This window comes from Calypte anna, chromosome 12 (assembly GCF_003957555.1).
Source record: "Calypte anna isolate BGI_N300 chromosome 12, bCalAnn1_v1.p, whole genome shotgun sequence".
In the NCBI taxonomy this organism is placed as follows: Eukaryota; Metazoa; Chordata; class Aves; order Apodiformes; family Trochilidae; genus Calypte; species Calypte anna.
The window spans coordinates 15,774,954-15,799,092 of NC_044258.1; the positions used below are offsets into that span (position 1 = coordinate 15,774,954).

General features: G+C 43.1%; 1 protein-coding gene across 5 annotated transcripts in view; it reads left to right on the top strand.

Moving 5' to 3' along the window:
- LOC103533738 (monocarboxylate transporter 2) overlaps window positions 1–15,064 on the top strand; it is a 38,201-nt gene extending 23,137 nt beyond the window's left edge. For all 5 annotated transcript variants that reach the window (XM_030458650.1, XM_030458649.1, XM_030458652.1 and 2 more), the window contains 3 exons: window positions 4,833–4,976; window positions 9,710–10,585; window positions 13,383–15,064. In XM_030458650.1, coding sequence (XP_030314510.1) covers window positions 4,833–4,976; window positions 9,710–10,585; window positions 13,383–13,675 — 1,313 coding nt within the window. In that variant the 3' untranslated portion in view covers window positions 13,676–15,064. The remainder of the gene's footprint in view (window positions 1–4,832; window positions 4,977–9,709; window positions 10,586–13,382) is intronic.
- The last annotated feature ends 9,075 nt before the right edge of the window (window positions 15,065–24,139 follow it).

A 24,139-nucleotide genomic window follows, 5' to 3' on the forward strand; every position in this document is an offset into this window, starting at 1 on the left:
TGCCAGCTCTGCCTTATGGATCATAGTTCAGTGGCTCAAAAGGAATAAATGACAAGATGGCCTGGCTTGGTGGAGGAGAAGAGACAAGAGCCCAGAGTATTTTGCATTTTCGTTGTGCTTTTACAGTCTCCACTTCAGGGTCCTTTTCACTTCTGCAAACACAAAACTCAAGGTGAAAAGTAATTGGACAAGGTAACAAATGAGTGAGGGGTTGCTGTATTTCCCACTGGCGAGCTGCTGTGTTTTGCTTGCCACCAAGATCAGCTGCTTTGACACAGCCTTTCATGTGCCAGCTGACAGTGAATGGAAATCTGCCCCAGGTATGAGAAAAGAGAGGTTTTAGACAGGACAGGCACTAAACCAGCATGATTTATATGGGCTGAGGAGGGTGCTTTACATTACATCAGTCTTCCAGGAGTGCCATGATCCCGGCTGCATCATTTGGGAGATACTGGATGCAAAGTGTTGCTCTCCAGACTGCTGGGTTGGGGAAGGGGAACACATTTCTTCATGTTTTCCCAGGGCTTAGGAAACAAGGCTGGGTGGGCTGAAATGCCACCCCCTCCCACAGCGACCGCTGCCACCCTCGTGTCATCAGCCTTGTCCTTGTCATGCAGGGGGGGTGATTAAAATTGATTTCTAATTTTCTCATTAGAAATTGTGATGCCACCGTGGGAGTGGGGCTGTGGTGACAGCACTGGCTGGGTGACACCAGCCCTGGCTGCTGCAGTCACTGGGAAGCCATGCACCAGGGACACACTGAGATGGCTTTTTCTCCTTGCCATGGCTTTCCAGGTGCTTCTGCAAGGTCAGACCAGGTAAATGGCAGCTTTCTGAGAGCTGTTCCTGTTGCCCTGTCTCCACCTGACTCTGTAAATTAAGAAGGAGAAGCCACCCCAGCTCCTGTGAGCTTCCTCCTGGGAAGGGAGGATGATTTAGTTGGGATGCCAGGACAGGCAGCCCGTGGTTCCTGCACGTTTGACCAGGCAGGTACTGGTAAGTAAAGGTGCCTTGGGATCTAAGCTGCACACGTTGTTAGTGTAATTGGTTTCTGTGTGGTAATACACAGCATCTTTATTCTTTTCATGCAGGCTGAATAACTGGTAACTGACAGGTCCTGCTTTTCAATTACAGACAGTTTCCAGGGGCTGTCACACTTTTAATTTTTTCAATAGCTGCAAGCAAAGCAGTAATTGCGTTTCCTATTCCCCACAGCTGCGGCGTGGGCTTTGTGGGTTCCCTCCTCTGAGTTCCTCTGCCTTGGCTTGGACTATTGGATGTTTTCTGAGGCTCCCCAGAACGCTGCTGGGCACCTTATCTAATGCTTGGTGGCTCCTTCACCTCCTGCCAGAGCCGTGCTCTGGGGGACACGTGGCAGAGCCCGGGAGGTGCTTTGGGATCCGATGGCTGTGATGCTGTGATGCTGATGACTGAAGACATCTGGGCAGGGGGAAGGTGGAGGTGTCTGGGGTCCCTACGCCTGCCCAAGCTGGCAGGGTTTGCAGGCTGAAGTGTGCACAGCTATGTGACACATTGCGTGCTCAGGTCCCTGCCAGGAGATGGGAGAGCTCTTCAAAGGCTGCTCCAGTAAAGCCAATGGACGTCGCTGTAGGTCCAGGTGACTTAAGTGGAAGTAATTTTGGGGATGTGATTTTGCATTTGCTTCAGTGAGTTTGAAAGGTCTGCTCAGGACTAGTGCAAAACCTTGCAGCAGCAGCCCAGGGAAGTTTGGTTTCCCAACAGTTTGAGTCCTTGGGATGGATTCTCTGTTGTCTCGTAAAGTGTAGGTGTAGCTTGTGCTCTCCCTGTAGGGTCAGGGCTCACTGTGCATGGATTCTCCAGAGGCTGGAAAGGTTTAGTCCACGTGTTCTGCTCTGTCTTCTCTAACTGGCTGCACTTTGTGACTTAGAGGTCTCCAGCCTGGGTGAGGCTGCTCAAGGAGACCAAATACTATCACTCCCAAGTGTGTGCTGGGATCCTGCATGCTGTGCTGCTGAAACAAAGCAATCTCACAGGGCCTGGACTGAAGGTTTCAGGCTGTGAAGGTTTCAGACTTATGGTGCTTCTGAAGTTCTCTGTGAGCTCTGCCCAGCCCAGGCAGGTAACACCTACAAGACTACACCTTACCCACCAGGACTAGCAAACAAGTGGGACAGATGATCCCCCATAAAATTGATAGTGCTGGTTATAGCAGAGGAAGTCTGTTTGCTGAAGCTCATGCAGATCAGCTGTAAAGCATGGTTGAGAGCTCAGACAAGACTATAAAGGGAGCAGTTGGGGTCTTGTGACTTAATAAGGGATCACTGGGAAGCTGGGCTGTGGGTGAGGACACTGCACACCCAGGGAGGGTGCCCCAGGGCTCCAGGAAGGGTGTTCATCTTTGCAAAGCCAGTGGTTGGGATTCTAACTTTTGCTTTCATCTGCTCCAGCCTATTCCTTGGGCTGGAAAAGCAGAGCAGGATGTGTCCCACCCTCAGCTCTTCCAGTTCAACCTCTGTTGTCATGGTCCCAAACCTATCCTTACTCATGGGTGAAACCAGTCTGAGAGCTTAGGGACTGGAGTGAGAGGGATGTGGATCCACAGCTCCCCTTCTCCTGAGATGGGGGCTCCAAGAGTGGTCCCTAAGTGAGCATTTTGTTTTCCTTCTCACTGCAGGAGCTCCTCTTCCCAAGAACTCCTCTGAATCAAAGCAGGAGAGAGGCCTTAGCCCTGTGGGATTTAAATGCTCTGCTTCCTGCTCTGGCATCCTGTAGTTTCAAGGCTTTAATGTGAAACCCCCTTCCAGTGGGAGGGGTAATTGAAACCATGGTTTCTTAGTTGAGTAATTAGATTGGAGAAATGCAGACATGTGGAAAATTGGGAAATGGAAGAGTTGTGTGCCCTTAGGCTGCAGGGGAATGTGTTGGGACCTTTCTGAGGGACACTGGCTCAATCAATGGGATTACAGGACAAGCATGATGCAAGTCCAAGCCCTGACTAGGGAAAACATGGTGAGAAAGAGGTCTCTTTCCTTCTGTGCTGATCTGACAGATGTGTTTCCTTCCCCAGAACTTCTCACTGAGTTCTGCAGTGCTCTGGGAGCAGAGGGATGGATGGATGTGCATCCAGTTACAGGCTTGGGAGAAAAAAACCTCTTCATGTTGTTAATGCACTCACTGAAATTTTAATTGAATGATGCATTCAACAGGACCAGCTCACAGGTCACACAGGGGTGATGTTAAGACTGTGTTTGTGTGTATTTCATTTATGACTCTCTTAACCTTAGACATTTAGTGAAGTGTTACAGATTTAACAGTGGGCTACACTCTCTAGACTGACCCAGTCACACCTACTGTGTTTTATTCTTGCACAGCCTAACAGCTGAGAACTTGTTTGGATGCTGCCAGCCATGCTGAGGGGTTTTTGGGTTCTGACTCCTGGGCTGTGGCTTGCAGGGTCTGAAGAGAGCTCTGGCACTGTTTCTGGCTGAGATTATTTAAGCAAAGGTAAATATCCTACCAAATGGCTCTGTGGTAGGGTAGATCCCACAGTCAAACTCTCCAGAGATGCCTCTAAGCTTAAAAAAGTAATTTCCAGTAATCTGTGTGTGCAGTGTGGGCTGTTGGTAATGGCAGGGATGAAGGCAAATGGGGTCACAGAGCTCCAAAAGACCCTTGCTGTGTGCTGAGTAGTAATCAGGTAAAATAGAAAATGCTGCCTGTATCCCCCTGCCTCATTTTCAGCATCATTTTTATTCAGGGGTTTTGAGTAATACAGGATCTTTTTCTTATGTCTCACAGCTTGTCTTCTGGACCTCTCTTTCTTGCTCAGTTTGCTTTCTCTCTGATCTAACTTGGGTTTTGCCTCTGCCTTGAGCAGGAGGTTGGGCCTGAGACCTCCAGAGTCCCTCTGATGAATATTATTCTGTAATTCTGATCTTTTTTGTCCTGCAGCTGGTTGAGCCTACTACACACAAAACCTCCCTTCTTTCCTCCTCAGCCCAAAGCTGCAGGCACCTTCCACTTCCTCAGCTTTAAATGTTGCCTTTGTGAAGTCATTTCTCTCTTTAAGAATTTTGGACTTTGCTGAGCTACTTCTTTACCCAAATGCAAGACCAAACTGATTCTTTTGAGCTCCTACTTGATCCATCATCCCATATTGTTTCTACCTACATAGGTGGCTGTTAAGATTTAATCAACAACTCTTCTTCTGAAGCTTCAGTCCTGCTCAGCAGAATTGGAATTGCATTAAATAGAGGCATTAAAAATGCAACAGTATTCATGAGAGCAGCCTCGTAACATGAACCACTGCTTTGTGTGTGGTTTAGCATCCCATTAAATCAAGAAGCTCCTGTGTTGGGATCATGTGTTCTCCTGACTTATTGCTGTGTTTGCCTTCTCTGCAAAGTCCTGGGGGCAGGAGCTGTCACCAGTTGCACAGCATGGTGTGGCATGGGATGTGCTGCCACCTTCACACAGTGTGGATCATCTTTCTTGTATTTTGTGTTCTTCCTGAAGTCACCCCACAAGCTGTCAGCAGCATCTCAGGGGTACCAAAGCTGCAGAATTTTGCCTCCTTTTCATGTTCTTCCTGAAGTCACCCCAGAAGCTGCCAGCAGCACCCCAGAGGCACCAAAACTGCAGAGTTTTGCCTCTTTGTGTCAAACCCTTCTTTCAGAAGATCCCTTCCCTGGAGACATTTCAACCCACCTGGGTGTGTTCCTGTGCGACCTGCTTTGGGTGACCCTGCTCTGCAGGGGTGGGGGTTTGGATTAGATGATCTTTTGAGGTCCTTTCCAACCCTTAACTTGATCCTATGATTCCTCAGGGGTCATTTTGCTTTTTTTCCTCAGGTCCCATCAGCAGTATCCTCGTCAACCGCTATGGCAGCCGCCCCGTGGTTATGTTTGGGGGGCTGCTCTGTGGCATTGGGATGGTCTCAGCTGCCTTCTGCACCACCATCCTGCAGCTCTACATCTGCGTGGGATTCATCACAGGTGAGAAGAAAGCATCCACCTGCCACCTGCACCCAAGGGTCACTTCTGATGGATGGTTTGAGCACCCACCCTTGGGAATCTTGGCCAGATGCAAGGGGAACCTGGTGAGATGAAAAGGTGGTGGGAGCTTTGTATAAAAAAATGTGGACTCCTTGTATTTGAGGTGCTCCAGGTGATCTTTAGTCAAGAGCACATCCCCTGCACAGGGCTGGGATCCTGGGTGAGCATCGCGTGCAGGATCTTAGCAGGGGATGTGCTCCTTGCAGCTGAGTGCTCTTGGCCAGAGGCAGGGGTGAGAATGGGCATCAGTGCTCTCAGCTCCTGCTGAAGTGAACACAGGTTGACTCTGCTCTGCCCTGGGCAAGGTGAGCCTTTCAAGATACAAGTGCCAGTGTGAAGAAAGCACCTGGGTTCCTATGTAACTACGTGTGATATTCCCTCTGTGAGGTGCATGAAATGAGATTTCGGAAATTTGCTTTGTTTCCTTGTCCTTTGCTTGCTTTTGAGGGTAAAAGGTCCTTTATCTGAAAATAACCACCCCTAAAATCGATGGAGAATTTCTCAATATGGATCATAGTGCACAAAAATATATCTGTATTTCCTTAATGAAGTTATGCTTTGAATTTTCTGTATTGAAATATGGATTTCCATGTTGGAAACTCAAAAAGGGGGTGATATAGTCTCAGTCCAGCATCTTTAAAGCCTGCAGGTGCTGGATTGTTGCTTTTAAAGGTAAGTGAATTGGATTCACCTGTCTGAGTAGAGATGCTTAATTGTAAGCATTTTTGTTTGATGATTTTGTCTAAGGTAAAGTCAATGTTTTTCCAAGTGCAGTTAGGACATCTGCCTGAGAACATGACATAATGTGTTCAGAATTGGCTTCTGAGGTTGCAAGGTGTATGTTTTAATGAATGTTCCCCCTCTCTCTGCAGCTGCCTTAAATGTTGCTGTTTTCTGAACATGAAAAGTGTGAGCTCAACATTTAAAATCAATAAAACCAGCCACTGGCAAAGTAAATTGGAACAGCAAGATTGTCACACTGTTCTCCTGCACCAATATTGCTTTATTAGATCTGTATGGAAGTGAATAAATCCCCATGTAGGATTCCTTCTCTTAAACCTTACCCTTTTAAAGGAGAGTCACTGTAGTCAGAGGAAAAGATGTTATTACTGAGTACATAAGTCTTGCAGATTTCTTGAAAGAGATTCTAGTGATGAAAAGTAAAAATAACCAATGTCTCCCATGGATAATTTCAGTATTTACTGATTAAGGAGCTTATGTCATTCCATGCTAAACAGATGTCCTCTAGCAAGTTGACTAGCACTGGATTAGGGGAAAAAAGCCATAAATCCTTTGCTAAAAAAGTATACATTTTGCTAAGCAGAAGGGCTCAGGCAAGGAACAGAGCTGTAGGAAAGCACCAGCTCCTATCTATATTCAGAAGTAACTGCCTAAAAAAACCAGTCATACCAGGGAATTTTGTGTCCAACCCCAGTGATCTTAACATTTATAAAGACCCTGATCTTATTCAGTCTTAATTTAGTCCTTTGCCCATGCAAAGGAGTTGGTAGTGTGAGCTGTGCTCCATGCATGCATGAAACCCTCATCCCAGAAAGAGGGCACGGGGGCAAAGCTGTCCCCATGTCCCTCCTGTCTTCACTGCCATGGTGTTTCCTCAGAGCAAAGTGGATTTTCTGTGTGCATCTTGCCCTCCTGCTTGCTGGAATGGGTGAGGCCTCAGCTAAGAGCCCAGCATCTCCAGGCACAGGGTGTGTGTGTGTGTGTGCTGGGCAAGGAGTATTAATTTGACAGAGAAAGGAAGATGCTTGTAATCCTGCTAAGATGCTTGATGCCTCTAATTATTCTTGGAGTGCTTTGGCTGACCAGGCTTGAACATGGAAGCATTCAAGGGCTGCCTGTAAAGGTGATTTGCAGGGATTGTAAAGCCACCTGCAGTCACCATGCCCTGCCAAGCCTCCTTCCTACCAGCCTATAGAGAGAACAGGCTGACATACAGGACTGTGTCCCTGTAATTCATAGGGATGGAGATAAAACCAGGGTAGTTGGTACTGGGAGGGAGGTCCCTGCTACAGTCCCATGCCTTTGGCATATGAATAGAAATCTTTCCAGAAGAGCAGAGTGGGAAATATCTACTTACAGTGGAGGGATTAGACATGGTGATCTCAGTTCCTTTCTTGATTATGTCTTCTGCCATTTGCATGCAGGGCAGGGACCAGGCTCTGCTGTCGGAGGCAGCTCCATCCTTGGTGGCACCAAGCAGTGGGCTGCACAAGGCCCTTGACATGAGCTGTAAAACCCATCTTCCCTTCCTCCTTGTTTCCCTGTAGCATTTAGAAAAAGAAATGGGGTTTGCAAGCTGTCAGCCTGGGTAGCTGCCAGCTTTGGAGGCATTAATAGGCGTTTAGGCATGCAGCTGCTGCTTCAAGTCTGAGCCAGTGGCAGGAAATTTCCAAGCTAAACACAGGCAGCAACAACTGGTCAGAGTTGAGGTCAATCTGTACCAATTAGACCACCACAAAATGAAATGGGATCCAGGGGAAAGCACATGGACTAATGAGAATTGAGTCTTTGCCTTCATCTGTTAATGCTGAGCATTGAAATACCTGGTGGGATCTTCCCTTGGTGATAAAGAACAGGATTAACAGCTCCACAGCCCACTCCTGAAACACCCCTGATTTCCTTCTAGCATGAGGGAGATGTATTTAATCTAGGCAAGGATGCTCCTTCTGGCATGGGCTGGCTTCTGCTCATGCAAAACCACCAATAAGGAGAAAATGTGATTATTTGAGTATCAGTTTTAGCCATGGAAAAGCTGCTGTAGTTTCTGAAAACTGGAATAAGAGGGATATAAATATTTCCAACTAAAGTCTGCTAAAAGCTTAAATTGAAATTCCAGTAATTTGATTTGCAACTCTCCAGATTTAATTAATGGGAAGAGCATGGGGTAATATTAAATTAGATTTGTCTGACTTGGAAATGAATGTTCACATAATAAAAAATCTGAGTTGATTATTGGTTAAGTGGGTAGCTGGCATCCAGTCTGACTTTCCATCCCTGAACAACACGTGGTGGGTTCTGACCAAAAAGATTCTGTTGAAATGCTGGTTCAGTTTCTGCCCCTACCTACCAGCCTGGGAAATACAGAGTTAAAGCAAAGTCTCATCCACTCTGTTGCATCTTCCCAGGTGAAAGAAGATGATTCCCATATCTGAGCATGCTCAGGGGTGTTTTCTGACCAAGGATGTGTTTTGCCTCTGTAATTCTCAGTTCTGCCCTCTAATGGGGATGAATTTGGCCCCTAATGCATTATCAGTAGGCTGTGCTTCCCAAAGACACCCTACCAAGTATGTGGGCTGCCTAGGAAAGTTCATGCTGAGAATGTGTTTCATACCAAGACTAATTTTAATATGTTGCCATTTCAATTTACTTTAATGTTGAAAACTTCCAAGTAATTAAAAGAAATAAATAATCTTGGGCTTGGCAAAAAAATCACAGTCTTGTAAAACTGTTCAAACTGAAGCTATCCAACATCAGTTGGATTCTGCTGCATCAGTTGGATTCTGCTCTATCAGTGACTAATGATGGTGTTCCTTAATTAATTTTGAGGACCTTGACCTTTCTAAATTCTCTTCTGTAAAGCAATATGCCTAACTATGTACTGCACAGTTAAATAAACTAATTATATAGACTAATGAACAAGAAAAAATCTGCATGACCTTATTTTCAGGATTCGTGTTCTCTGGTATAATCACTTCTAGGATTACATTTCTGCTTTGTTCTAGTGGGGCTCTCTTTCTTGGATGATAGGATGGAAAATGTGTGGCAGGATTTTTAAATGTAATTTTGATGGAGTTCTGAAAACTTAATTTTTAAAGGAAGTACCACATCACAGAAATGTTTGAAAAGGAGACATTAATATAAGTTAGTGCTCTCAAACAGACCCAGAGACAGCTGGGACCACCACAGTATTTGGTATCTGTGTTCAGGTCTCACCTGTGCAAGAGAAGCTGGCAAAGTGAATCAGCAATGCAGATTTAGAATGCTATTTATATATCTAAATGCAGTAAAAATAAATTTTAATTAAAGAAACACTCTAGGATCCTGTTGAATTAGCATCCTCAGTAGCTGTTTTGCTGTCTACTTGCAGACATCTTCATCTTTTCCATCAGTCCTGAGTTGCTCACACCACCAAGTCAGTAATGGGTGAGAAGTTTGGTGTTATTTTTCGTGCAGTTTTGTCAGCCTGGCAGCAGTGTTGGGTGCCCACCACCCATGGAAGGGAGTGTTGGGCCCAGCCACACATGAGAAGAATGCTTTTGGGTTGTTAGCACTGCCCAAGCCAGAATAACCTTTCTCAAACTGGGAGTAGTGTATATTTTTTTTATTTTTATTTTTTTAATAAATCCATCCTCTCATCCAAGAAATCTGCTGTGGTGGGAAAAAACCATCCAGCATTTGTTGAGGGTGTAGGTTGAAGCATTTATTCTGAAGCAAACTCTCTGTGCTAGGTTTGCCACTCAAGAGCTTTTCAGTGCATAAGGAAAGAGCTGTCTTGCCTCTCTTGAGGCATCTTTGTGGGGTCTGGTTACCCAAATGTGGCAACTAGATTTTTGGGATATCACGAGCAGAGTTTGCATCTGTCCATGAATTTGCTTAAAAGAATGGGACTCCAGCCTTCCTTTGTGTATCTCAACTATTTTTCTCTGTTCCAGGGTTTGGCCTTGCTCTGAACCTTCAGCCATCAGTGATAATCATAGGGAAATACTTTTTAAAGAGAAGACCCATTGCCAATGGCCTTGCTATGGCAGGGAGCCCTGTGATGCTTTGCACCCTGGCTCCTCTCAACCAGTACCTGCTTGACAATTTTGGCTGGAGGGGAAGCTTTTTGATTCTTGGGGCAATTTTATTACACTGCTGTGTGGCAGGAGCCCTTTTCAGACCCATTGGGGCAGCCACAGCATCAGTCAAAACCCAGGCAGCTGAGAGAGGGAAGGATGCCCTGGAAGAAGAGGTCACCAAGGATGCCTTGGAAATGAGCAGTGCCACAACTGTCCCTGTGGATACCAAAACAGAAGAGGAAGGGGAAAAGGACTGTTGTGAAAAAATCAATCAGTACCTTGATTTTTCCCTTTTCAAGCACAGAGGGTTCTTGATTTACCTGATTGGAAACGTCCTCATGTTCCTGGGATTTTTTGCCCCCATTGTGTTTCTGGCACCCTATGCAAAGCACATTGGCATTGATGAATATTCAGCTGCTTTCCTCCTTTCCATCCTGGCCATCGTGGACATGATTGCCCGACCCACCACTGGCATCATAGCAAACAGCAAGTGGGTGAGGCCACGGATTCAATATTTTTTCAGCTTTTCCATTGCTTTCAATGGTGCCTGCCACCTTCTGTGCCCACTGGCTTCTGGCTACATGGGGCTCGTGGTTTACTCCATTTTTTTTGGCTTGGCCTTTGGCATGGTTTGTGCCATGCTCTTTGAAACACTCATGGACCTTGTGGGAGCTGCCAGGTTCACAAGTGCTGTTGGCCTGGTCACCATTGCAGAGTGTTGCACAATATTGCTGGGACCACCTATAGGAGGTGAGTGTATTTTCTTCCTCTGCTTCCACTGGTTTGTCACTTATATTTAGCCTCTTGTAAGCAGTGTTTGTAAGAAATTATTCTAAATGTGTTTTCTTTGCATCTCACCCACTGTTCTCCCACGAGTCTTCTCCAGTGTTTCTTCTTTTCTCATTTCTGAGTAGTTCTCCAGTAGAAGACAGGAGTTTGCAGGGTGATTTTTCAGTCCTTGATCAAGAACTTGAACTGAGCTTGTAGGGTGGGACTTCCTTCAACTCCAAGAACCTTGCACTTTGGGTGACTGCTCCTGAAGACTTCTGTTGCAGAAGGCTGGAGTCTGCCACAATTTAAGCACAGTGAAACACAACAGTTCAGTGAAATCCTCTTGTTGACTCAAACCTCTTATTTCCTATTAATCTCTAAGATTCTGACTACTTTCTCTTACAGATGTCAGTCATCTCAGAGCACCTGATAGGTTTGAGGCTGCTACAAAAATAAAAAAGGTTTTATTTTGATGGCATGGTCTGGAATATGGAAAGGCAGAGACCATGAGAGGTCCATGGTGACAATATTGAACCTTCAGCAGGGCTTAGAGTCATCTGAAGCTAGGTGAGGGGAGTTACCTGGGATTTTTGTAGCCTTTGTTTCTTTCCATCCATACAATGTCCTCATTTCTTTTCCTTGAAGGAGCACATCATGTCTGGAAGGCACCATGCTTTAATCTGGCATTTTGCTCCAGTATGTTCCTTATCAAATCTGAGTTGGTTATGAATTAAATGACTTGATAGGTGACATCATCTCAAGAGTCCTGATTAGGTGAAGATCTCTGTCCTGCCACTGGCATTTCACCTCTAGGCAAGCTAGAATAGCTGGTTTGGAAACTGGTTATCTTAATGTGTCTTAAAATGTTTGATTAGGTGTATTTTGACTGTATTTGCATATATAAAAGTTAAACTTTGATAATTCTTTTGATATGATGGTGTCATTTAAATATAAAGAACGCACAGAAGGAGGCAGTTTAAACCCATTTTCTGGATTCAAACTTGAGATCTGGCTGCTGCTCTCTATAACACGTTCTACAGAACTGTTTAATTCTTCAGATTACCATGTAGCTCATACAGTGTGACAGAAACAGCTGTATCCTCCTTCTGCCTTAGAGATTCATTACTTAAGTAATACCAAATAAAAGAAAATACAATCTTAAAATGACCATTTTCTGAATTACATAATTTTCTGTGTGGAACATTAAGTTAATGACCAGAGACTGCTAATGAGGCTAAAACAGTTTTGTGATATAACCAGTAATATTAGTTTTGGGGGGTTTCCCCCACCCTTTTAATAAGCAGCAAATTTATTGGTTCTTTGGCATTTTAATAACCTACTGCAGGGTTATGCTTTAATGAACTAAGTAAATTGTTCCCAGTGTGTTTTATGACTTTATCTTATTCTCGAAGGTAAAGAGGCAAGACTATCCTACTGCTGAATTTTCCAATACTCTACTCATTAAAATTCTCATTGAAACCTTTTTAGGAGACCTCTAGGTCATCCTGATTAGCAGAAAAGGAAAAAATGTTGCAATTAGCATTTGGTTGATGTTCCATCAGTCTCATAAAAAGCACAGTGCATTGAAAAAAAAGTACAGCAAGACATCTAGGAATGATTCAGGAAGAACCATTGACCAAAACCAGTTAAAAATTATTTTTGTGACCAAGAAATCTATTTGGTGGCCATAAAACCACATAATAATGTGGTTTAGTATAATGCAGTGGGATAATTAATCATCAGGTTTTCCACATTAGGGTCAGTCAAGAAGTAATTAATGGTTTCCCTTTTCAAGAAGGAACCAGTAGTCCAGAGAGTCAGGGATAGATGATGGGCCAGTTTCCCATCCATACTGTGAAGGCCAGGTTAGGTGTGGATCTTAATTAGGATTTGGGATGTTAAGAACAGTGTGAGTTGTGCCAGTAAAGGGGAATTAGTGCTCAGGATCATCATCCAAATAAGATTTGCAGTATGTTTTGACTTAATGGAGAACACTGACATTTCAATTAAGCCATCTCCCTTCAATTACTCTGTAACTCCATAGCAGAGACATTAACCTTTGAGAAGAACCTGTCACATCTGTCTTGGCATTGAAATTATCTGACATTGACAGCATCATCTTTGCTTTCCCTGGAATGAATGTTTTCCAGTTCCTCATTCTGCCTTTTCATTTTTAAATTGTGAGGATAACTGCAGGAGGGGCAGCTGTGACCAAAACCTGATCCCCTTCTAATGATGGTGAGTGGGATAAGTTGGAGGATCTTTGTCAAGAGGCTGAGACAAGACCCAGTGGCCAGGTGCCATCTCACAAAAGTCTTCTTAAAAGCTGCTGCTTTTGTTGGCAGCCTGAGGACTCCCAGGTTGAATGGACATCCTTGTAGCTGATCATTTGAGTCAGTGGAAAGACTGTGGGCTCTGTTGTCACAAGACTCAGATTCTGCAAGGGAAAAAATAGGGGTGTCTCAAAAGTCCAGATTTGGCAATGTAGGTTTTCTGTCCCCTTCTACTCAACTGTCTGAATTATCAGTAGTATTTCCAGTATCAACACTAACTACCCACAGTCCACTATGCAGAGGGCTGTAGTGAAACATGTGAAGAATTTGCAGGATCCAAATATTTGTGCAAGAGTTCAGAAGAACAGATCATGTCTTATTTTATCCTAGAGCCACAAGGGTGTCCCCTTATATTTAGGATCTGAAAACACAATATTCTTGGCTTCATCTCTTAAGTTTCTTTCTTTTTTTTTTTTTTTTTTTTTTTAATATGTATTTTACAGGAACACTTATTGATACCTTTGGGGACTATAAATATATGTTCATTAAATGTGGAGCTGTGATGGTCCTGGCAGGAACCTTCCTGTTCATCATGAATTATTATAATTATCGGGTGCTTGCCAAGGAGGAGAAGGAAAGAAAGGCAAAAGAAGAGGACCCTAAATCTGTAAGGACAGAAAATGAAAGCAGAAATAACTGGAACAAAGAAAATGCACAGGATGGACCTGAGCTGGAACCTTTAAGAGAGGAACGAGAAGGACTAAAAAAGGAAGCAAATGGCACAAATGAAGTTTAAACCTTTTCATGTGCTCTGAGTAGAAGATTACTTCTGGGTTACTTAAATGGACACCAGCTGTGAAATCACACTAGGTTTTTATTTTTTGCCCTATGCTGTGCCTTGTGCATCTTCTTCTTTGTTACTGGAGAAGACTTGAAGAGAAACAAATGTAGTATCCATTTGCATACCAAAGGTCCTGCACCATTTTTGTTCAGATGTTTCCAGTTTCCTAGTCTTGCCCTGGTATGGGTATAACTAAAACCCCACTTTTATTCCCTGTACTACAGATCTACTCAGAGAAAAGGCCAATGGCCATCAGAGTCAATGCAGAGTCCTTCTGGCAGCCCGAATTTCCTTTTCCTTGATCACTTTGGTGGTTGGATCTTCTCACCATGTCCTCGAAACACTTTGAAGGGTCAGAATTACCCCAGGGATTTGGTGCTGCCTTCCCCTGGCAGCATAGACATGGAAAACAGACTTTACACTAAAATACATGAGAAAACTGCTTGAACAGAGGGAGGGCAGGAGATACCCACTTTACCAGTGGGTAAAATGGCAGCCTGGCAGCCTATGTCCAGTGTCTCAGTGTTTTTAGCATGGTTTTTTATTTTTACAACACCCTGGTGAGGCAGTAAGTGCTGTTACAATTAATTAATTTTACTAATGAAGAACTGAAGCACAAGAGGAGGTAGGGGCATCATTGCATCAGGGAATGAACCTTAGGCATGGCACAGCTGAAATGGGATCCTCTGCCCTCAGCTGGGCACATCTCTGTGGATGAAGACATCAGCAGATGATGCTTCATATTACTCAGGATTAATGATTTTAAACAGTGTCTTGGAGCTGTGATCTTGGGCCACATTTTTTTAAGCTGTTTAGGATGCATCCATCCTGGAGGAATCCAAGCACAGCTGCCCCTGCCTTGTCTGGCCAGGTTAAGGCATCTCTGTGGTGCCTCTTGCCATCCTGTTGCATGAAATAAAGTTTCCCCAGATCAGCCAGACAGAACTGGAGCTGAGGCCACGTTCTGGGCCCCTTATCCAGAGGTGATAATATTGAGATAGGAAGATCTGGACTCTGACAGCAAAGCACTGATGGATTTTATAAGAAGCAGGTGTTGCCCAGGAGCTGTGGATGCTGAGCATGGTATCATGGAGCTGAATCATCTGCCTTTTGTGGATTTAGCTCCAAGTTACTGGAAAAAAAAACAAAGACTTTGAGGCAAATCTGAAGACACCAAGGGCTAGGTCTTTTTTTATTTTGCTGCAGTGGCACCCTTGTGTGATCAGATAAAGTTTTTTTCATTCCTTTGTCACTGAAGAACTGCATTTAATTATCATGTGTGTGCTCACTGTGAAAAATGACTTGTAAAAATACTTCCATAAATATACCATACTCTGAAATTTAGATCACTTGTATCTTGTAGAAATCCTTTTTATGTGAAAAATCTTTTGTTCCACTAAAGAATTATGGTCTTTGGCCATGGACTCATTGACTTCAGTAAGACTTAAATTCTGTCCTTATGTAGTATCTTGCATTTTTTCTGAAAAAACAAGACCTATACAATATACTTAGGCTTTCATTGCTGTGTTTTTAATATTCCTTATTTCTGACAAATATATCTGTGGTATTTCAGTGAAAAATTCCTTAATATAAGGTCCTGAATATTTTCTAATATTCCTTCTGGAAGCTTTAATACACTTAATAAAACTCTTTTTAAAAAGGCAATTAGTTTAGATTTGCCTGTTGTGATCTGTAGGTAAATGGTGCCTTTCAATTCAGTAAGGAATTTATCCTTGTAGGATTTTTATTCCTGGCTCCATGTACCTGGTAATACAACCCACAGTTGTAGCCTCTTATTCCAGGACCACCACCAGGAACTCCTTGCCTCAGTTTCTTTGGCATTTTCAGTGCTCTGGGCCAGACTTACTCCCACCTCCCATTATGTGGACTCACAGGGAGTCAGAAAGTAGCTAAGAAAGACCTGGCAAGGATCTGATGAGATGATTTTTATACCTTTCCACCAGGTTGTATCCATTAATCCTCAAAACAGTGACCCTGATCCTCAGCTGCCTTTACTGCAGGAGCTGATGCTAAAGCTTTTTGTCCATCAGAAACCCAAAGAAAGCTTTTTGGATCATAAACTTTGTTCATATAGATTACATTTTCAATAAAAAAGCTTTTTGTTCAGCTATCTCTGAAAATCCTCTGGAAAAGAGGCACCTTTCTTAACCTGTCCCTGAGGGCAGAATATGCTACAGTGGGTAAGGAGTTCTTTATGGCTTCAGAAGTCTCCTAACATTAAGCAGCTACTTCATTTAACCTACTCAATCTTCTGTCATAAAAACATACACTGTCTTTAAGATTATGGTACTGTTTCTATCACAGCAGAAGCCAGGCAATTATAATACCATTTTGGAGGTTATGACTGGTTTTCACTAGTGGGTGGCCTGTCTCTTCCCAGTTACTCTGTCTCTTTTCCCCACTGTGGGCTCAGATCTCTCCATCTCACTAATCAATGCAGCAAAGCCAAAAAACTTTGTATTTTTAAGCAAGTGAGCAGCCCCAGAAGTGCTTCACTGAATCAAATCCCATGAATTCAACACATGGCAGGCTCAAGTTGTAATCCAGGCTTGGAAAACTCTCAAACTTTCCTAAGAACATTTTCAGTTATTATAAATCCTGCAACATGAAATATCCATTAGAAAAAGCTCTTGTGAAGGAGTAGAAGGTGCCTGTGCATCTAATTTAGTGATTTGTGTGGCAGATTGAACACAATAGTTGTATTTACATGCATGCTTAAGTCTGGAAAGCACCTGTGTGGGAATGTCAAGAGGTGTAAGTGTTGCACCATAAATGTTCATACTGGGCACGTGGGGCATATTTGGGATATCAGATATGCAAGAGTTATTGTTAAGACTTTCATAAGAATGCAAGTATTAAACATCTTTCATATTTCATTAGCTCGTGACCTTATTAGAAGCATTTACCTGTTGTTTCTAGGGTTGTTTGACCTTTTACAGAGCCTGATTTTGATGCTGAACCATCATTCCCAGTGACCACCAAAGCAACCAACAGACCAGGCAACAACACAGCACTCTCTGTGGCCACATCCTCCTGGTAAGGCACGAGTGGTGGTTGATGGGGAGGTGTGACAAGTACCATGGATTGAATTTAGGGTTATTCATATATTCATTTCTTATATATAGTTCCCCTCACTTTTCCCCCTCCCTATTTTTAGTTTTTCAAACTTAAAGGCACGGGGAAGAAATGGAAGTATTTCCACACTGACTCCAAACTGGCAAAATTTATACACCTGCCTTCCTCCCTTTTTAAGGGAATGATGAAGCAGTGACTGTGCCATGTGGTGGAGTCCCCCACAACTAGAAAGTGGCACTGCCCACCATCAAGCATTGTCCCAGATGCTCCTTTGCCACTCATAGCATTGTCTTGGGTTGGAAAAGGATCAATACTGACTGCCAAGAGCAAGGCAGCTGGGCTCTGCTGGGGGACACATCTCTGCAAGGCCAGCTATAGGTTTCTGCTCATCATAAAGAAGAGTTTTAGTGCATTTTATTTTATACTGTAAATAAAGACCTTCATTGCTTAGGGAACTGAGTGAAGAAGAGGCTTTTTTGTCAAGGATGCTGCAGTTTTCATCACTGTAGCCATCACTGGTGTGGATTTATGCTGCTCTGGGTAGTTCCCTGCATTCAGCACACAGAGGAGCTCATAGCTGTGAAGGAGAAGAATGCTGATTGGCAGTAAATGCAGCAATAGAGCAAAATATAATTGGCCTCCTTTAAAAAAGAAAAAAAAAAAAGAATTAACTATATCCAGACAGCGCAAAACATGAGGACACCAGAGAGGTCTGGGACCTTGACTGAGTAGAGGTAACTTGGTAGTAACTGTGCTAAAAACAAGGAAACAAATGAGAAGATGAAGTGCCAACCTGTGTGTTTGAAATATGCAATCATTTTTGGCAACGTAGGAGATTATTTGGAAGGACAGCTCCTCTGACAGCTGACACCAAATTTATCTGCCTGGGCTCTGAAAACGCCTCGTAGACAACACAGATGCATTCAAATTACATTGAGGAATGAGTTTAAAAGATGACTTCCATGCCCTCTGCAGTGACAGTGACATTGACTATCAAATAGTACAATTTAGACTTATCAGAACCGTGTGGGGGTGTTTTGATGGGTGACATCCATAACTGTCAGCCAGGCTTCCCATAATGGCACTGCAGCTCCCAAACCCAGACTGGATTTGTTGTCTGCTTTGGCACCCACTGAAGGATTGCTGTGGTTGTGTTTGTCTTTGGAGAGAGGTTCATTTACATCCAGATACCAAAAAAAAAAATGAACATATATAGGTAAATGGGATATTCTGTGTCTTCACAGTGAAGATGCTGAAGGTAATGGCATTGTGTAATTCCCTTTAAAAAAAACCCTAAAACCCGTTGTGCTTGAAGAGCCAAGCACCTGCCAAGGGTAAATTTTGTTCCCAGGTCATGTCTGGGGACATGATGTATGATGATGATTCATGTTTTTTTATTCCTTTGACTTTTTTTTTCTGAGGTCTCTTAGTGGTACTCCCCAAAGTCAGTTTGGTTATTTATGTGGAAAGGGTTTTGAGCAGATGAGATGTGTTTTCCAGGGAGTCTGTCAAGAGGCAGTCATGTAACTGTGCTGGTGGGCCGAATGAATCCTGGTATCTCATCTGGGAAGTTAATAGAGATTCCTGTGCTGATTAATGAAAACCAGAAGCAAAACTTCCCTGCTGCTCAAAGGGTGGGCTACAGCCATGTGGGGCTTCTCCAGCATGGACTGCAAATATAGCATCTGTATTATGATATCTAAATGTAGGTTTATAAGGAAGAACCATCACCTCTCCAAAGATAAGCTTCTCTTTGGAGACCTCCCTCTGTGGATTGGCTTAGAAAATCCCCAAAAAGCAGAAGGCTGGTGTCCTTTTTACTAAGCCAAACACTTTGGGAAACAGCTTGTTTGGATTTCTCTTTTCCTTTTTGTTAGCAATTTGTTGGCAAACTTTTTATAATTTTTTTAAAAAGAAATACTGGGAGTGCAGTGGCTAGAAAGATGCTGAATTCATTTATCTGGTTGGTATTTGTCCTCTGGCTTACCTGTTACAGATATCCTTCAAAACACTGTATTGTGTAATGCATTCCAGTATGAAATATGAGGGACAAATACATCATGATTTCAGCTTTCTGCCAGAGAAGATTGTAATTACACACTATATAAATAGAAGTGCTGTGAAGTAGCTTTGTAATTGCAGTGTAACTAAGCTGTAGCTAATTTACTTGTATTCTGAAGTGTATCTGAAGTTAGTAATTAGGGCCAGTATGTGAAGAAACACTAGCAATATACTTACCTTCACACAGAGTATTATTTTTCACTCGTATCTATCATGAACCCAGATATTTCCCAGGGATTAATGATAGGCTGTGAAAAGTTGATAGCCTGAAGTTCAGCAGAGAGCCATTAAGCTGGCCTGGTCATTAATCCCTAGAAAATACCCCATACCAAGGTTGTTATAAGGTGAATATGGAAAATAACTTTCCACACACCTTGACTTTTTGCTTGGCTGTTATTATGTCTTTGAAGTGTGTAGAAACAATGTCCCAGATGCAAGGGACTCCCTGTCCCTTGTGTTTGGAAATGATTAACATTGAGGAGGGTGAAGCATCCCAGAGTTCACCTTTGCACATCTCTGAGTGATGCCAAGCAGGAGACCCTGAACAGACAGCTTTGATTTCAGCAAATCTGGCTGGGCCTCAGTTGTTTGGCAATGTTTGGAGGTTAATTTTAGACTGAACCTCCATGTTCTGCAATGTGTAATTCCAGCTTCTCTGAACTGAGAAACAACACTGGCAGCCAAGTAAAAATATCCATTACTGGGGGAATATGTAAAAATGCTGTTTCATCAGTCATCCTGCTCACATGGTTCCCTCCCAGAACTGAGGGTGGTAATGAAAGTAATTTAACATACATCTATAATTAATTTACTACATTCTTCCCGCTGATGGCAATCATCTTACCTAGGAAAGCTCATGAAATGGATCTTAATGCATAAAAATAGAGATGGAAAAGCATTCCAGGCAGATAAATGTGGTTTACTTCTAAGCATATAAGCAGTTAAGCACTGTTTGGGGAAATGTTTGGGGACTCATACAGCAGGAACCATTATGTGTGGCACAGGACATTAAATAAATATCAGGACACATCATCACATAGAAAGGCTGAGACCTGCCCTGGCTCAGGGGTGGGTAGAACTTGCCACCCATCTTCTCAGGAGCAAAGTCTCTTTCATCCCCTGTGTCACTGTCACTACTGAGGCATCACTGCTGGGGACAGCCCTGCTGTCACCAAAGATTTCAGCAAGAGGTAGGAAAAAAAGAGATTTCCTGGATTGAAAGTACAATCCAAGGAGTGTGAAATATGGACACTGAGTATGGCAACACCAAGGTCAGTGAGGAGCCCAGGGTTGAAGTCACTGTCCCTGGTTGAGTTCCACGATGGAGTGAGAGATGCCTTAATCCATGCTAATTCCTGAGATCCTCAAATGTGTGGAACATCAACTAAAAAAAGAGAATTTCAGTAGTGCTGTTGGTGAGAGGAGAATTAGACCAGTGTTGGACATTTAAAGTTGAAAAAAACAGACATGACCTATCTATAAATTCCCCTATCTCTCAGCTTGGCTCCTCCTCACTACATTATGGATGTGCTGATGAGGTGTTTCTGTCTTTCCCTGAAGTGGTTGTGGTTTTGGTGATAATATTATTAGCTGTTGTGAGACACCCTATTGGGGAATAGATCACGGGTGTCAGCTGCTGTATGGGCAAAAGAAAAACTGCTCAGGATGGGAAGGCTGAGATAGGCAAAGCATCCTTGAATAAACTGTGCTAGGTCAATTTGAAGTAGTCTTAATCTTTTTTAATTAAGGAGAGGCAGTATCTTAACTGGGAAAAAAAATTAACTGTTTCAAAGAACAACAAAGAATGAAATAATTTTTGGAAGTTTGGAGGCTTTTCTCATTTGCTTCTTCATCAGCAAATGTTATTATGCACCATGATGCTACAACAGACAGAAATACACAGCAGTTCTCTGTGTTTTATCAGCTAATAAAAGAAAGCCCTTGGATTAAGGATGTATGAGCATTTATTATCACCTGAGTGATGCTCTGAATGTGTGGTTTCTGTTCCAGTGACTTGTTAGCATTATGTAGAACAAAAATATGAAGAGTGACTGAAAAAGCAGTAGTGTTGTCACTAGTCATCTTGTGGTTTTAGGTGGTACAGAATAACCCAGAGGGAAATGATGCCTCCTGACAAATCCAGTGTTGAATAGCCCTTCAAAGCACACAGTACTCAGAACTTTTTTGTTATTTTGAAATGTGCTTTGGGTTCCTTCTTTTCTCCTGGTTCCTGTAGGTGGTGGCTGATTTTCTCAGTTGCCCTTCCAGAGACTGAGAAACCAGAAAATGTATCCCAGGCACTAACAGGATGGTGCACAGAGCAGCAAGAATTGCTTTGCTCAAACTGATGGTTTGAGTGTGTCATTTGCCTAGTGAGGAGCTGCATTTTGCTACTGGAGAGGAACTTTCCTTTTTCCTTCTTCCAGGGAAATAACTGAATAGCACCACAAATAACTTATATATATTATGTATAAGAGTATTAGAGACCATCTCTCTCTCTCTCTTTTTTTTTCTTTTTTCTCTTTTTTTTTTTTTTTTGTTAGAACTAGGAATACAACTGTTTCAAACAAATGAAAAATGACTGACTTTGTATCTCCTTTTTCCACCTTTACCCTTCCAACAACTGTAGGAGCAATAAGCTGACACCACAGATAAAGTGAAATGAAACCAAGTATTCAACAAAGAAGAAAAATGAAACAATTAGTTTGAACCAGAATCTAAAAAAAATCCCAACAAGCTCTAAATATTGGTTTTTGGTTTTTTGTTTTTTTTTTTCCTCCTTTTTTTTTTTTTATCTGAACAATCTTTGAAGCCCTATCCAGGAGGAAGAGCTCTGCTCCAACACACCGGGTAGTGCTGCAACAGAACGGCTCTCAGTGAGAGAAAACACATACTGCTGAGTTCCTTAGAAGTAAAATAAAAATATATATAAAATTGGGCAATTTTTCGCCTTACTCTGGATGGAGGTGCTGGGAGTGAGAGCCCCGCAGGACATCCCTCAGCCCCGGAGAGCAGCGGGGGGGGAGCAGGCGGAGCAGGCGCTGCCTTTGCCGCAGCCGCTAGAGATCAGCCTTGCCCTGCGCTTCGCCTGCTCCCAACCCTTGGGCTGCTCCGAAACCCTTTGCCTTCCTCAGTCCCCTCCCGACCTTTGGCATCTCGCATCCGATTTTTTCCTTTTTTTTTTTTGAGGTGTGGGAGCTTCGGATTCCCCTGTGCCATTTCCCCACCACTTTTACCTCGGGTGTCATTATGGAGCTTTCATCAGGAAGAAGGCACAAATCCCCCTCTTTTCCCAGGCTGTTTGCTTTGTTTTAGTTGTGTGTTTGGGTTTTGGTTTTGTTTGGTCAGGTTTTCTTTTTCTTTTTTTTCATTTTGTTTTGCTTTTTTTTTTTTTTTTAATATCCTGTTATAATCTCTCAGAGTTCCTGTTTTCACTCCCCCAGGACACCTGGCTGTCACCAGCTCACTTTGGTACTGCTACACCTCTAAGCAGCAAATTACTGACATTTTCCTTTCTTAACTCCATGCACATCAGGGAGGGAGGGATAAAAACAGACAAAGGAAAAGGATGTTTTGCTTTTTTACGAGGGTACTCCCAACACTTTGCCTGGTCTCTCAGATGGGAGGCAGTGGGGAGGATGACAAACCTGACACTACCCTGTGTGTGACCCTCCATCCTGCCCTGTGCCCACACCACTTCACTTACACACTGGGAATACTGGGGAAAGGCTGTCAAACTGGTCAATACTGGTGGTAAAGCACCATGCAGTGGATGTCCATAAGGAGCAGCTGGGCAGGGAGATGCTTCCCCTGGAGCAGGACTCTTGCAGCTCCCACTAAATGCCACAGTCAGGCTTAACACTGCACTAAGATCACTGTTTTCCAGGTTTGGATAACTCAGAACTTCTCCCATCATCTCTCATTTTGTGCCTTAGGAAGATATTGAACATGATGTGAGAATGTAACCAGCCATGACAAATTGTCATGTAGCTGTGGGAAGGATGGGGAATACAAAAGGATGTGAAATGTCAGGCTGGGCCTCAACTTGTTTTGTGTTATTGGACCTCAGATGCAAGTTTGTCTCAGGCAGAACTGTGTTCAGCCTCAGGATTTTTCCCAGTGCTTTTCCAAATAGCTGGGGTTGTCCTAAATGAAGATTTAATTTGCATGCATCTGTGTGCACATAGTACATCTCATTATTATTTTTTATTTCATGATTTTAAAATTTAATAAAATTATTCATTTTATGGTTTGAGTGCATGCCTCGCTCTGAGAGTGCAATAGTTAATCTGCAATAAATACTTTTAGTTAACCACTAAAGTTTTAGTTCTTCTGGGAAAACATCTGACAGTTCTCATTGTACCACACTGAAATTCAGAAAGCACAGGGAGATGGCCAAAATTAATTTATGAATTCTGCAGATACCTTAGTGCTGTTTTCTGGAGCTGATGGTTGGTCTATACAGCATCAAATGGCTCTTTTCATACTAGAAAAACAGCTATCAGCTGGCACCTGTCTCTACCTCAGTCTTGAGAACCTGAAGTGTTATTTTCCATCCAATAGACTTGTGGTGAGCACAAAGGCTCTTTGAAAAGCCAGAAGTGACAGCACATGTCTGCTGGGCAGCAAAAACCAGACCAAAAGAGGAGCCAGCTACTCTGCAGCAACCTTAAGCTGCCAACCCAAAATGATCCCTGCAAACTGGGACAGGAGCTTGGGAATCAGAGACAGAGTGAGAGGAGAGAAAGTGGGGAGAAGAGAGAACAGTGCAAGAACCTTCATGGCTATCCACCCTTTTTCTGCTTCCACACACAGGATGTGGACACGTGTAATTATTATTCATTCATTTGGTGTCAGCAAACCCTTTCTGTTTGCAGGGGACAAGAAAGGGCCTGACACTGTAAGAGCCATTCTTGCATGTGCACAGTACAGAGGCTTTTACAAGAAAGATGGCAATATCTGAGAACCTAATCTCTTTTGAAGAGAGAGAATAACCAGGAAAACACTGGACTGAGTCCCAAAAGAGATGTCACTGCATTTAATGTGGATTTGTGCAGCTACTTAGAGGCAAACGAGAAGCAGTGATTATGTATAGAATAAGAAGGAACAACAAATTGAGATGTTTTTTTCTTTCTGCTCTATCTGATTAGGCAGGAAGAACAACAGACTGATAGGCTCTGAACAAACAAAAGCATGTGGAACCTAAATGTTCTAGTCCTTGGGGGATTCATTTTCATTTACTGCATTAAAACAAAGAGAGAG